This window comes from Herpailurus yagouaroundi, unplaced genomic scaffold, assembly GCF_014898765.1.
Source record: "Herpailurus yagouaroundi ecotype Mexico unplaced genomic scaffold, PumYag 100, whole genome shotgun sequence".
Classification (NCBI taxonomy): Eukaryota; Metazoa; Chordata; class Mammalia; order Carnivora; family Felidae; genus Herpailurus; species Herpailurus yagouaroundi.
Genome location: NW_024412391.1, coordinates 26,825,849 through 26,841,926, shown reverse-complemented (window position 1 = coordinate 26,841,926; position 16,078 = coordinate 26,825,849). Strand labels below are relative to the sequence as shown.

The 16,078-nt window shown below is 37.4% G+C and overlaps 1 protein-coding gene and 1 pseudogene across 2 annotated transcripts in view; both read left to right on the top strand.

Annotated features, from left to right (window-relative positions):
- The window catches only part of CFTR (CF transmembrane conductance regulator), a 187,169-nt gene extending 179,166 nt beyond the window's left edge, over positions 1–8,003 (top strand). The window contains exons 25-27 of one of the 2 annotated variants that reach the window (XM_040472161.1): positions 3,955–4,127; positions 4,733–4,838; positions 6,292–8,003. In XM_040472161.1, the coding sequence (XP_040328095.1) occupies positions 3,955–4,127; positions 4,733–4,838; positions 6,292–6,492 (480 nt within the window). In that variant the 3' untranslated portion in view covers positions 6,493–8,003. Of the gene's footprint in view, positions 1–3,954; positions 4,128–4,732; positions 5,095–6,291 lie in introns of those variants that run through there. The other variant, XM_040472160.1, reaches the window with a different exon arrangement.
- Positions 8,004–15,533: 7,530 nt separating this feature from the next.
- LOC121028002 (60S ribosomal protein L39-like) lies at positions 15,534–15,794 on the top strand (annotated as a pseudogene).
- The last annotated feature ends 284 nt before the right edge of the window (positions 15,795–16,078 follow it).

Sequence of the window (16,078 nt, the reverse complement as noted above, 5' to 3'; positions counted from 1 at the left end):
CTCTGTCCCAAAAATAAATAAACGTTGAAAAAAAAATTAAAAAAAAAAAAAAGAAATAGTTTCTGTTGAGAGAAAACACATGCAAAATATAATATAGTAAGGTGGCTTGGGAAATTAGTGTACGATTGGTGTGGATCTAGAGGGAGAATATTGTACATGCCACTACATTTTTACCAAAAGCTCAACCTCGTTATTAGAGGTATGATATAAATTAGTAGTATTGCAGTACTTCCTGCTAACTTACTTCCCAAGGCAACTTGCGAAGGCAAAATCTTACAAATTTTGATTTGTGGCATATCAAGCTAATCTTGTCATACCAGGGTAGTGTTTCAGTGACCAGGTCCATGTCCTTGGAATTTCCCAAGTTCTGACACAACTAATAGTGTGGATTAGGTACTTACCATGTGCCATGTTCTGTAGTAACCTTTTTCCACAAATTATCTCATTTAATCCTCAGTACAGTTCTTTGAAGTCTATCCTGTTAATTTCCTCATTTTTTTCAAGTGAGGTCAATGAGACTTACAGTAACACACCTGATACCATCAGTAAATGGGTGGTGAAGTGCAGATTCAAAGCCACTTTTGTTTGACTTCAGAGCTCCAATCTTTAATCAGTACTTTTATTTTTTTAGTTGAAGCATAATTGACATAGAACACTATTAGTTTCAAGCATACAATGTCATGATTTGATAATTCTACACAATGTGAAACGATCACCTCACTAAGTCTTGGTAGCATCCGTCTAATCTGTGCTTTTCTTGGTGGTTAATTTGACTTAAAATTAAAAAAAAATCCTTATCAGTGTTAAGAAACTTCTAATTTTAGAGGCACCTGGGTGGCTCAGTCATTTAAGCATCCAACTCTTGATTTTGGCTCAGGTCATGATCTTACAGTTTGTGAGATCTAGCTCCATGTCATCAGGCTCTATATGGAGCATGGAGTATGCTTAAGATTCTCACCTCTGCTTCCCTCTGCCCCTCCCCCACCTGCACACATGCACTCTCTCTCAAAATAAATAAATAAATAAATAAATAAATAAATAAATAAATAATAAATAAAGAGGTTTGGGGTCAGTTCAAACTAGGTTTAGATCTTATTTCAACCTGTTACAAAAAAGGAAATGTAATTTTATACTTTTATTTTGAAGGGATTTTATAGTTGTCAAGATGAGGAAAAAAAAAAAAGCACACAGACAGGGGAAGTGGCTAGTCTATTGTACTCTATACCGGCAGGACAAAATCAACTCTCATTCATTTATCACTTGTCATTTTTAAGTTTGGATTCACTTTTGCATTCATCAAAACTATGTTGGGTTGTTTTGGTTTGGTTTGGTTTGGTTTGGTTTGGTTTGGTTTGGTTTTTTTTTTTTTTTTTTTTTTTTTTTTGGCCAGCATTCTAGGAGCTCAGTACATATTTGTTGAACAAATGAATAAATGTGTCAAGACTGACAGTGTGTCACTACACTGTCCCCATTACACTGGGGACACATAGAGCTAAAGAGCATAGAGGCAGTGTAACAGGGGAAACTTCCACAAATACTGTCATGGCTACATGCCTGACTATGTAAAGGATGATCAGGGATAGTCAGAAGGGTATGTCAGGGTGTAAAGGGAACTACAAGCTGTTTGGGGCCACTGGAAGCAGGGTGGAGGAGATTCGACTCTGGATGCCTTTTATGTCATGTGAGAGAGTTCAGCTTTATTCTGTCAGGAAGAGATTTCAAACAGAAATGAGAGGGTCAAATTTGTACTTTAGAAGGATCCCTGGGGTGTTTGTGTGGTCAGTTGACAAATCGAACCACTTGGGATTTATAGTGTAAAGCTTAAGAGATAATGAGGGCCACCACAATGGGGTTGGCAAGGAGAAGGATTTAAGAAATATTGGAAATATGTCCAGGGCTAGAGATAAAGATTTGAAAAATCATTAGTTTATCTGTGGTGGTTGATACCCTAAGAATAAATGGGTCCTCAGAAGGAGAGTTTAGAGAGTTAGGGGTAAGGAAGACTAATATTCAGAGGACAGGAAAAGGGGGAGCTGCCCACACAGGCTCCTAAGTGGTCATAGGTATGTGGTTTCTCATAAACCAAGGGATACATGTTCAAAGAAGAAAAAAGTTCTATGTTGTGAGGTAGTGGGGACAACAGATACACAGTAGTTTTTTTTTTGAGGTTTCTACAAAGGGGTAGATATGGGATTCTAGCTGAAGGACAATCTGGAGGCAAGTAATGTGAGAGACATAGCAGGTTCCCAGGCTGAAGCCAAGTAAAAGCAAAAAGGCGAAGACAGAAAGAAAGGACACAGGTCCACCCAGTGTCTTTATTCACATTCTCAGATCCTCGGAGCTGAAAGTAATTTTACATTTGAGTCTTCCAGGACATACCAGAGAACTCCCCCTTGTCTAATTAATATGTTTACATTCCCGACCATTACAGAAACTCTTTTCAAAATTAATAAATTCTTACAAAGTGAGATTGCTTTAATGAGAACCCAGTCAAGGAAAGAAGTGTCACCTGCAATACATCTCATGGGCATACAGTTAATATTTGCTGATCAAACGTGGTGATATGGGCCATCTGTGAATTCATTGCTGAATTCAGGGATCTTTCCTAAAGCCATTATCCCATTCTGCCTGTATTATAATTAGTATTGTATCTTACTTCCCAATACTAAATCCCAGACTCCCCAAGAGTAGGGGGCAGTCATCATCCATGTATCTCTTGGCCCTCAAACACTCAGCAATATTTGGCAAAAAATAGGGGCACCTGGGTGGCTCAGTTGGTAGAGCGTCCAACTTTGGCTCAGGTCATGACCTCACGGTCTGTGAGTTCGAGCCCCATGTCAGGCTCTGTGCTGACAGCTCTGAGCCTGGAGCTTGCTTTGGATTCTGTGTCTCCCTCTCTCTCTGTCCCTCTCTCTCTCTCAAAAATAAAATAAATGTTTAAAATAAAATAATATAAAATAAAAGTTAATGCACATTTATCTGAATAATAACCAAGATGTCAATAATTTTTATCCTATTTTAAAAGAATTTGTTTCTATATCTTGTTCGCATTTTCACCATATTATTTCCTATCTAGCTTGAAAAAATAAGCCACTGGCCCTAACACAACTCTCATATTCCACCTCAATATCTAAGCACCTTTAAATCTCTTAGTAATATACCACTATTTTATGTCTTTTTACTTCATAGTTTCATCAATTTCTTAAAATCAGTTTTTATGAATTGAAGAAGCTCCCCAGTTGATTATTTTCTAATTTTCTTTTAAAAAATTTTTTTTAACGTTTATTTATTTTTGAGACAGAGAGAGACAGAGTGTGAACAGGAGAGGGGCATAGAGAGAGGGAGACACAGAATCTGAAACAGGCTCCAGGCTCTGAGCTGTCAGCACAGAGCCTGACGCGGGGCTTGAACTCACAGACCGTGAGATCATGACCTGAGCCGAAGTTGGACGCTTAACCGACTGAGCCACCCAGGCGCCCCATTTTCTGCTAATTTTCATGCGCTATTATGACAAAGTAGAGAATGGAAAGTACAATAAAAGAGTCTGTCATGATAGAGCAAATAACTGCGTTTAATACTATTATCTTTTCTAGCATGTATTCAATTGTGTTGTAATTATTTGTGTATGTCTTTATAGATCCAGAGCCTTGAGGGGGCCATGTGCCATTTATGATTTCTTCAACCCCTATGAGGAGTACCTGGCACATAATAAGCACTCACTGAAAACTTCCCAAATTAAGTACAGAACTGACACAAGTCATAGGCTTATCCTTTAGAGCCACAAAGATTATATGTAGACTTTGGTTCAATCAAACCCAAATAGCAGGGGTGATGGGTGGTTGATATAAAATTTAAACTTTCAGACTGCCTTGTGTCTTTTTAGACTGTCAACCTCTCGAGTGTCTTTAACCTTGTGGTATCTCAATTATCTAATGTTTTCTCTCTTTTCTGCAGGTTGGACTCAGATCTGTGATAGAGCAATTTCCTGGGAAGCTCGATTTTGTCCTGGTGGATGGGGGTTATGTCCTAAGCCATGGCCACAAGCAGTTGATGTGTTTGGCCAGATCTGTTCTCAGTAAGGCAAAAATCTTACTGCTTGATGAACCTAGTGCTCATTTGGATCCAATGTGAGTTTCAGAATTCCTGCCATTTAATCTTTGAGGCCTACTTCATACTGATACCGGTTCCCATTAGGCGGTCATGTCTGCAAGTGGAGGATCCCTCACTACATATGAAATGACCGCCCAGTGGAAAAGTCACTATATGATGTGAGCACAAGTGCTTATATTCTGGTATAAGAGCCCTGTGTTCTCTTCTGAGTATAATTTTGGAATTTCATAGAAACTCTCCCCCTTGTCAAAACATGATGAAATACTTAGTTACATAGGCATAATCTGATGCTTATGATTTTCCTTTATGTACCATTTATATGATAAGACTTTTTAGAGCACAAAAGAACCACTAGTGATTCCACATGATAATAAAATGTACTTATTTGTGAAATTTTCTTCAAAATATCTGTCCTATTTATTTATGGAAACTTAGAATCTGCCCCATGGTTGGGAAGCTGATTGTGGCCAACTCTAAATCAGCATTATGTTAATAAAAGTATTCAAAGAAAGATAAGTAATTTAAAGAACTAAACTGATGGGTCAGTGGGTATGTCATCAAGGATAAAGGCAGATTATGGACCTTCTGTGATGTTATATGTGTTGTTTTCTTTCTTTTCTAGAACATACCAAATCATTCGAAGAACCCTGAAACAAGCATTTGCAGATTGCACAGTAATCCTCTCTGAACACAGGATAGAAGCTATGTTGGAATGTCAACGATTTTTAGTGAGTGTTGACAACTTGCTTAAGATCTCATTTCTCCTTTATTTCTTGATAACAATATTTCATGTGGGACTTCCTGCAAATCACAACACAACAATGTACAAGTTCTTTCAAATACGTGTCACACAGCCATCCAGCTTTATTCCGAATAGTTGCATAATTTCTCACTTTGATTTGAGCTATGAGGTGAGGTTAGAATCCAGTAAATCTCAAATATCAGAATATTACTAGGTAACATTAATAAATTGAAACATCTGTACATTGAGTCCTTTATTTGGGGATCAAGTCATAATAAGGTCTAAGTCCTGATGCTTTTAATGACTAAATCTCCCTTGGATGGGCTCCAGGAGAGGCCTGGATTGCCTTGCAATCTGATGTGTGGTTTTAATGCAGTAGTTGAAAGACTCATTTTATTCTTCTCATCATTATTTGGAGCTCAGGTAAGTGCCTCTCCCAAACACCTTCTTACTGTGCTTTCAAAACTGTCACAGATTCTTTCAAGTCATGTTTACAAATTCCCTTGGGTTTAGTCACAAGGAAATTCTGAGGATGATGTATCACATCATTTCCATTAAGGCTTTTGAGGCTCCTGGAGGTAAATTCTTTTCTTACTGAAGGATTGTTATTACCCTTATTATTACTAAGCTTCAAGTGACAAATTATGGGGCCGACCCACAGCCTCTTGCCCTGCCATGGTCAGGTTCAGGAGATTGGGAATAGCCTTTCTATCCTCTGGCCTTGCGTTTGCTCAACTTGAACATGTGAGGGAGGCATTTTAAACTCACGCAAATCCTGACCAATTTGGAATTGTTAAGCTTCAAGTCCCCTGTTGAAGAGGCTCAATTTTTTGTCATGCTGTGGACTTAGCATTCTTTTTTTTGGTGTTTTTTTTTTAACGTTTATTTTTGAGAGAGAGAGAGAGAAAGAGTGCAAGAGAGAGAGGGGCAGAGAGAAAGGGGAAGACACAGAATCTGAAGCAGGCTCCAGGCTCCAAGCTGTCAGCACAGAGCCTGATGTGGGGCTCGAACTCACTAACCGTGAGATCATGACCTGAGCAGAAGTCAGACACTTAACCGACTGAGCCACCCAGGCACCTCTACATTAATTTTTAAGGTCACGTATGAGGATCTATCAAAGGTCTTTCTGGCTGAGCAAGCAATGTTAGTTCCTTTAAAGTTCTCTGAAGAAGCACAGTGCTCAGTACTATAGTAATTAAAAAACAAAAGTCTTCCAGCTGCTTAGTAGAAAATTATAGCTAATTTTCCAAAGGGAGAAGCTCAATAAAGCAAGAGGACTCTGCAATGAAAGGAGATATCTCTGACTGTTCAGACTGCCAGCCTGTGGACACTGTGTTTCCTTTTCGGCTTTTCTCTTCCTCTAAGCCTATACCAGTTTCTGCCCTGCTCTGGTCCACCCTGCCTTCTGTCCGAGATCTCACTAACGGCCACTTCCATAGGTCATAGAGGAGAACAAGGTGCGGCAGTATGATTCCATCCAGAAGCTGCTGAGTGAGAAGAGCCTCTTCCGCCAGGCCATCGGCCCCTCAGAACGGCTCCGGTTCTTCCCCACCAGGAACTCCAGCAGGCACAAGTCTCGTTCCAAAATTGCTGCTCTGAAGGAGGAGACGGAAGAAGAAGTGCATGAAACAAGGCTTTAGAGAGCAGTGCAAATATTTGCATGGGATGTTTGCTTATGAAATTGGAGGAGAAAACATTTTCTGCCTCAGAAAACTACGATGTGTAATGTTTATCTTTAAAAGGAAAAATGTTGATAAGAGGAGTTAAGGATGCTCAGATGGGTCTGGATAAGTGGCTTCCTGGCAGTGGGCAAATTGTGTGAAAGGTACTCCAAATCCTTGAAGATTTACCACTTGTGTTTGCAAGCCAGATCTTCCTGAAAACTTTTTCCCTTTGGTAGTCATTGGAAAGGTGGCTATCAACAGCAGCCAGCCTCATTGTTCAACTTACTATTTAGTGAGACTTGCTAATTTGTATTATTGGAGAAGAACTGTAATCACACTATTTAGAGATATGATTAATTAATGGTAACTGGAAACTTTAGTGGCTTATGTAAGTTTATATCCCTTTTCCTGTACTCTCTCCAGGATATTTAAGAACACAACTATATTGTCTGTTAAATATTCAGACTGTTCTGTTTCCAAGCAAGTGTTAGAATACCCCAAGAGTCACACATCAGCTTGTCAAAATATACACCATGTTAACATCGAGGTATCAGGAGAGAGAACTTCCTGATTTGGGAAAGGGTTAATACCACTCACTGCTCTACCAAAAATCCAAATAACTCAGACAAAGTACATCCCTTACCTGGGAAAAGGGCTGTTATAGTCCGATGTAGCAGGATAATTCCCTTGATGCAGAAGTTGACATGACTTTTCCCAGCTTCCAGAAAGTAACAAGCTCATAAGACCTCTGAACAGAGGATGACTGGAAAAAATGCTTTAAGGCAAATTGGTGCAGGAAAACCCTTCTTACCCCAGAAGCTCTGGGAAGAGAGTGTGCAGGCAGATAGGCTGTGGGCGCTGTGGGTAGATACACATGAAATCCAAAGATCTAGGTGTATGTAGGGCTATGCTGTATAGTTTAAGGCCGCATGCATTTCCTACTGTACAGACTGAGTGGGGCACATAATGGGAGATACATGGAAGAGGCAAGCAATTCATTTTATATGCTTCTGTTTTATAATTCTGTGATGCAAATAAAATTTTCTCTAGGAAATATTTATTTTAATATTTCAAACTCATATAAATGCCTGTATTTTAAAATGATTATATGAATTATATTTGTATTAAGAGAATTTTATATTTGAAATGTTGACTTTTATGGCGCTAGTTATTTTTTGTGATATTATGTTAAGACTGAAGGGAAAAAAAAAACCTTGGGGGATGTTGACCAGAGGCCATGAATTACCTTGATGGTGTAGAGAGAAGCATCAGGGCTCCCAAAGATTTTCACACCTCTATGATTCCCTGCCAACACACATGTTCCCTCTTAGAAGCTGTTCTGAAGAAAATGGTACCACAAAATCTGACCGCTCCTGTCAAGGACACATGCCTTCCCAACTCCAAACTAACCGTTAAGATTGGATTCTATTTATTACTGTAAGAAAATACCATGTGCCAATAAAATCTGTATATTTGTGTGAAATTTAGCTGTTATCAGATGTGTTCCCTAATCATGTCTCACTGATCTCTTCAGTCTCTAAGTATCATGGAACACAAAACATGACTCATTTCTTTAAATACAGCTTCTTGGGGATCCCACATGAGTTAAGATACTCTTAAGAAACTTTTTTAAAACTGCTGTGACAGAAAACATGAATAGACACATCTCTAAAGAAGACATCCAGATGGCCAACAGGCACAACATTGCTCCTCATCAGGGAAATACAAATCAAAACCACACTCAGATACCACCTCACGCCAGTCAGAGTGCCTAAATTGAGCAAATCAGGAGACTATAGATGCTGGCGAGGATGTGGAGAAACAGGAACCCTCTCGCACTGTTGGTGGGAATGCACACTGGTGCAGCCGCTCTGGAAAACAGTGTGGAGGTTCGTCAAAAAATTAAAAATAGATCTACCCTATGACCCAGCAGTAGCACTAATAGGAATTTCCCCAAGGGATACAGGAGCGCTGATGCATAGGGGCACTTGCACCCCAATGTTTATAGCAGCCCTTTCAACAATAGCCAAATTATGGAAAGAGACTAAATGTCCATCCACTGATAAATGGATAAAGAAATTGTGGTTTATATACACAATGGAATACTACGTGGCCATGAGAAAGAATGAAATATGGCCCTTTGTAGCAACGTGGATGGAACTGGAGAGTGTTATGCTAAGTGAAATAAGTCATGCAGAGAAAGACAGATACCATATGTTTTCACTCATGTGGATCATGAGAAACTTAACAGAAGACCATGGGGGAAGGGAAGGAAAAAAAAAAAAAAAAAGGTTAGAGAGGGAGGGAGCCAAACCATAAGAGACTCTTAAAAACTGAGAACAAACTGAGGGTTGATGGGGGGTGGGGGAGGGAGAGGAGGGTGGGTGATGAGCATTGAGGAGGGCACCTGTTGGGATGAGCACTGGGTGTTGTATGGAAACCAATGTGACAATAAATTTCATATAAAAAAAATAAAACTGCTATGAAATATACATAACCTAAACTCGACCTTCTTTAAGTGCATAATTCTGTGGCCTTAAATACATTCACATTGTTGTATAACTATCATCACCCTCCATCCACAGAATGTGTTTCATCTTGCAAAACTGAAAAGCTGTAGCCATTAAAATGCTATTCTTCCCTCCTCCTAGCCCCAGGCAATCACCATTCCATGTTCTATCATTGTGAATGTGACTAAGTACCTCATCTGAGTAGAATCTTATGATATTTGCTCTTTTGTGACTGGATTATTACACTTATCATGGCTTCAAGGCTCATCATGTTGTAGCATATGTCAGAGTTTTCTTACTTTTTAAAGCTGAGTAATATTCCATTGTATGTATACACCACATTTTGTTTATTCATTTGTCAATTTAGATTGCCTCCACCTTTTGACTATGTTGAATAATACTTTTATGTACATGGGTGTACAAATATCTTCTTGTATCCCTGCTTTCATGAGTTAGGATACATTTGAGGTTATTTTTGTTTTAAAGTTGAGGCTATTTAATAGAAAAAAAGGGGTATATTCTGCTAAGGACCATTTATTTATTTGAAAGCTTTTTCAAATAGTGGTAGCTATCTGATGGCTCTTAATGAGCAAATCTCAGCAAGGGAAATAGTATTTCAAGGATTTTTAAAAAATGTTTATTTATTTTGAGAGAGAGAGTCGGGGAAGGAGGGGCAGAGACAGAGAGAGAGAGAGAGAGAGAGAGAGAGAGAGAGAGAGAGAGAGGGAGAGAGAAAATCCCAAGCAGATTCCGCACTGTTAGTGCACAGCCTGACATGAGATCATGACCTGAGCACAAATCAAGAGTTGGACACTTAACCTTTTAGCCACCCAGGAGCCCCAAGGGAAATAGTAATTTTTTAAAGAATTTTTCTAATGTTTATTTATTCTTTAGAAAGATAGAGGGAGCACAAGCGGGGAAGGGCAGAGTGAGATGGAGACACAGAATCTGAAACAGGCTCCTGGCTCTGAGCTGTCAGCACAGAGCCCGACATGGGGCTCAAACTCACAAACCATGAGATCATGACCTGAGCCAAAGTCAGATGTTCAACCGACTGAGCCACCCAGGCGCCCCTAGGAAATAGTATTTGTACACTAGAAGCTAAGTGGCTTTTCTTTGTTTAAATCCCAGCTTTTAGTTGATGAGGTTTCTCTGGTACTCCTTTCTTCTTGGAAGAATTTCATCATAAAAGATGCAGGTACCGGCATGTGGTAGATAGACAGTAGACCCCTACTAAGTCCTCTAACTCTGTCCTTTTTTGGAGAGGTTTGTTTTTATATATGACCCCAAGAAGAGTCTCAGAGCACGGTCTATTCAAATCATTCTAGTTCTTTTTTTATTATTAAACCTTATTTTTAGGGGAAGTTTTAGTTTACAGCAAAATTGAGCAGAAAGTACAGAGTCCCAGTAAACCTCCTGTACCCCCATACATACAGCCTTCCCCACTATCAATATTCCACATCAGAGTGATACATTTTTACAATCAGCATATCATTTTCACCCAAACTCCATGGTTTACATTAAGTTTCACTCTTGGCGAGCCCTCATTTATCTGCTCCTTCCCCCTACTCCCAGGTAACAACTGATTTTTTACTATTTCCATAGTTTTGCCTTTTCTAGAATGCCACATAGTTGCAATCATACAGTATGTAGTCTTTTCAGATTGGCTACTCTTACTTAGTAATACACATTTAAATTTCCTCTTTAAGACACGGAAGCCAAACCTTTTCATGGCTTGATATTTCATTTTAGTACAGAATAATATTCCATTATCTGGATGTTTATTTATCCATTTACCTACTGAAGGACATCTTGATTGCCTCCAAGTTTTGGCAGTATGAATAAAGCTGCGATAAACATCCTTGTGAAGATTTTCGTGTGGACAAAAGTTTTCAACTCCTTTGGGTAAATGCTAGGGATCTTAGGGTAAGAGTATGTATGTTTAGTTTTGTAAGAAGCCATCAAACTGTCTTCCAAAGTTTCCACCAGCAATGGAGGAGAGTCCCCAGCATTTTGCCTTGTCAGTGTTTGGGAGTGTGATCATTCTAGTATAGTTGTGTAGCAGTATCTCATTGTTGCTTTAATTTGCTTTTCCCTGATGACATATGCTGCTGAATGTCTTTTCATATGCTAATTTTCCATTTGTATATCTTCTTTGGTGGAATGTCTGTTGAGGTCTTCTGTGCATTTTTTAATTGGTTTATTTTCTTATTGCTGGGTTTGCAGAGCTCTTTTGTATATTTTGGATAATGGTCTTTTCAGATGGGTCTTTTGCAAAAATTTATTCCTAGTCTATAGTGTGACTTTTTATTCTCTTGACATTGTCTTTTGCAGAGCAGAAGTTTTTACTTTAAATGAAGTCCACCTTATCAATTTTTCTTTCACAGGTTGTACCTTTGGTATTGTATCTAAAAAGTCCTCTTCATACCCAAGGTCATCTAGGTTTTTTACCATGTTATCTTCTACAAATTTTATAGATCTGCATTTTACATTTAGGTCTGTGATCCATTTTGAGATAATTTTTGTGAAGAGTGTAAGGTTTGTGTCTAGATTAATTTTTAACACGAAGATGTCCAGGTGTTCTAGGATGATTTATTGAAAAAAAAAAACTATCTTTTCTCCATTGTATTGCTTTTCCTCATTGTCACAGGTAAGTTGACTATATTTATGTAGGTCTAGTTCCAGGCTGTCTGTTCTGTTCCACCAAATTATTTGTGTATTCTTTTGACAATACTATACTCTTGATTGCTGTTGCTTTATAGAATATCTTGAAGTTGAGTAGTGCCAGTTCTTGGACTTTATTCTTCTCCTTTATTATTGAGTTGGGTATTCTGGGTCTTTAATTTCTCCATATAACTTTTAGAATCAGTTTGTTAATATCCACAAAATAACTTGCTGGGATGTTTATTGGGATTGTGTTGAAACTATAAATCAAGTTGGAAGGAAACACATCTTGACAATATGGAGTCTTCCTATCCATGAATATGGATCTCCCTGTATTTAGTTGTTTTTAGATTTATTTCATAAAAGTTTTCTTCAAAGTTTATTATAGTTTCCTCATATATAGATCTTATGTATATTTTGGCAGATTTATAACTATTTCATTTTTGGAGGGGTGCTAATGTAACTGGCATTGTGTTTTTAATTTCTAACTCCACTTGTTTATTGCTCGAACGGGGAAAATGATTGATTTTTGGATATTAACCTTGTATCCTGCATCCTTGCTATTATCATTAAATTAAATTAAATTAAATTAAATTAAATTAAATTAAAAATTTTCAAGAAAGTTTTTTTTTTCAATTTTGAATTTTCTCCATATATGATCATGTCATCTGCGAAGGAAGACAGTTTTATTTCTTCCTTTCCAATCTGTATACCTTTTATTTCCTTTTCTTGTCTTGTTTCATAGCTAGGACTTCTAGTAGGATGCTGAAAGCAGTGGAAAGGGGGACATCTTTGACTTGTTCTTGATCTTAATGGAAAAGCTAAGTTTGTCACCATTAAGTATATTAGCTATAGCGCTTTTGTAGATCAAGTTGAGACTTTCTTCTCTATTCCTACATTACTGAGGGTTTTTATCAGAAATTGGTGTTGGATTTTGTCAAATGCCTTATCTTTTTAAAGTTTATTTACTTATTTTTAGTAATCTCTACACCCAATGTGGGGCTGGAACTCACAACCTCGAGATCAAGAGCCACATGCTCTTTAGACTGAGCCAGACAGGTGCCCCTCAAATGCTTTTTTGGCATCTATTGATATACTAGTGTGATTTTTTTTCTTATTTGGCCTGTAATTGTGGTAGATTACAAAAAATAAATTAATTGATTTTCAAATGCTGAATCAACCTTGTGTACCTAGGATTAGTCCCAGTTGGTGGTGGTGTATAATTCTTTTTATACATTGCTGGACTAGACTCGCTAATATTTTGTTGACCATTTTGCTTCTATGTTCTTGAGAGATAGTGACCTATAGTTTAAGTATTAAGGTAATGCTGGTTTCAAAGAATGACTTAGAAGGTATCCCCTCTGTTTGTATCTCCTGAAAGAAATTGTAGAGAATTAGTAGGATTTCTTCCTTAAGTGTTTGGTAGAATTTGCCATGAACTCATCTGGGCCTGGTGTTTTCTATTTCAGAAAGTCATTAATTATTGTTTTAATTTGTTTAATAGGCTTATTTAGATCGGCTATTCTTTTTTTCTTTTTGTGTGTTTTTGCAGATTGTATCTTTCAAGGTTCATTTCACCTAGGTTTTCAAATGGATGGACATAGAGTTTTCCATAGTATGCTTTTATTATCATTTTAATGTCCATGGGATCAGTAGTGATTTCCCCTCTTTCATTTCTGATATTAGTAATTTATGTCCTCTGTTATTTTCTTAGCATGGCTAGAGGCTTATCTATTTTTTAAGTTTTTTTTATGTTTATTCACTTTTGAGAGACAGAGACAGTGAGATCATGGGAAGGGCAGAGAGGAAGACAGAATCCAAGGCAGGCTCCAGGCTCTGAGCTGTCAGCACAGAGCCCGACATGGGGCTTGAACCTACAAACCATGAGATCATGACCTGAACCAAAGTCAGACACTTAACCAACTGAGCCACCCAGGCGCCCTGAGGCTTATCTACTTTATTGATCTTTTCAAAGAACCAGTCTTTTGTTTTGTTGATTATGTTTATTAATCTCCTATTTTCAGTTTCATTAATTTCTGCTTTAATTTTAATTATTTACTTTCTTCCACCTAATTTAGATTTAATATGCTCTTCTTTTTTGGTTTTCTAAGGCAGAAGCTTAGATAACTAAGTTTAGATCTTTCTTCTTTTCTGCTATAGTCATTCAATGTTATACATTTCCACCTAAGCACTACTTTTGCTTCATGCCACAAATTTTGATAAGTTTTTTATGTTTATATAGTTCAAGATATTTTTTATTTATGTTGAGATTTCTTCTTTGACTCATATATTATTTAGAAATGTCATGTTTAATCTCCAAGTATTCTGGGATTTTCCAGCTATATTTTGTTGCTGATTTCTAGTTTAATTCCATTGTGGTCTGACAACATGTAATTTCTATTCTTTTTAATTTGTTAAGGTGTTTTCTGGCCCAGAATATGTTCTATCTCAGTGAATGTTCTATGTAAGGTTGAGGTTCTATTTTGCTGTTGTTGGATGAAGTAGTCTATAGATTCAATTATATCCAGTTGATTAATGGTACTGTTAAGTTCTGTGTCCTTACTGACTTCCTATCTGCTGAAATCTGTTATTTATTTTAGAGGGGTAGTAACAAGCCTCCAACTATAATAGTAGATTCATCTATCGCAGTTTCTCCTTAAGTTCCATCAGTTTTGCTACATGTATTTTGGGTGTACATATGCCTCTGTTGTTAGGCACACATGCATTAATGAGTATTATGGCTTCTTAGAACATTAACCACTTTATGATTATATGATGCCCCTCTTTATGCCTAATAACTTGCCTTGCTCTGAAGTTAGTTCCGTCTGAAATTAATACAGATGCCCTCACTTTCTTTTGATTAAGGTTACTGTGTTATATATAACTTTCTTCATACCTATATTTTTAATCTGTGTTTCTTTATACTAAAAGTAGGTTTATGGGAGCATCTGGCTGACTCAGGGTTGTAGAGCATGCAGCTCTTGATCTCGGGGTTGTAAGCACAACATTGAGTGTAGAGAGTACTTAAAAATTAAGTCTTTATTTTTTGTAGATAACATATAATAGGGCCTTATTTTTTATATTCCCTCTCACAACCTGTATCTTTTAATCAGTGTTTTTAGACCATTAAAATGTACAATGATTACTGATATAGTTCAATTAATATCTACTGTATTTGTTAGTATTTTCTATTGACTATTTTTTACTTTCTCATTTTTTCCTCCCCTTTGTGGCTTTGAGGATTTTGTATGATTTCATTTTCTCTCCTTAGCATATCAATTGTATTTCTTTTTTTCTTGCTTTTCTTTTAGTGATTGCAATATATGTTTACAACTAATCCAAGTCCCTTTTATTATTTTTTTATTATTTTTTTTAACATTTATTTATTTTTGAGACAGAGAGAGACAGAGCATGAACGGGGGAGGGGCAGAGAGAGAGGGAGACACAGACTCGGAAGCAGGCTCCAGGCTCTGAGCCATCAGCCCAGAGCCCCACGTGGGGCTCGAACTCACAGACCGCGAGATCGTGACCTGAGCTGAAGTCGGACGCTTAACCAACTGAGCCACCCAGGCACCCCTCCAAGTCCCTTTTAATAACACTCTACCATTGCATTGGTAGTGCAAGCACTTCATAATAACAAAATATTACTAATTTACCTCTCTTGTTCCCTGTATCATTGCTGTCATTCATTTCATTTATACATAAGATTATTTATATACACAGTATATATAATTAAATACATAGTTGCTACTACTTATCAAACAGACTGTAAGTTTTTAGATCAATTAAGAATAAGAAGAAATAAGCTCTCCTTTTCTCTGCCATGTTGATGTGTGTGGCTGACTGCTCCTTGCCATATTTTCTCACAAGACTTTCAGGATCAAGCAATTCCTGGCCAAAAAATGAAAGCCAAATTTTCCCATTCCCCAGTGGTTTTGGATTAAAGCTGGTAATAAAATCAAGTACAAATCCAAGAAGAGACATTGGAGAAGAACCAAGAACCTGGGTCTCGAAGGAGTCACACATGAGATGGAACACATATTTATGCTGCATGAAGGTTACTTACTCGTACCATATCACTCTGTAAACATCATTACTACTTGAACAATACATGTTTTATTGGATGTGATTTTTCTGTCACTTTGTTTCTGCACCCATAAGTTGGTTAGTTCATTCAATAATAAATATTTGTTTGGTTTTGGGAAAAAGTAAGAAAAGTAAAAGTTTTTATTTTATTTTACCTTCACTTATTCATTCTGGCCTAAATAATTTCTCTTTTCTCTGAAGAGCTTCTTTTAACATTTCTTTCAAAGTAGGTCTACTGGCTACAAAGTCCATCAGTTTTTGTTTGTTTGAGACTGTCTTTATTTCTCCTTTACTTTTGTAGG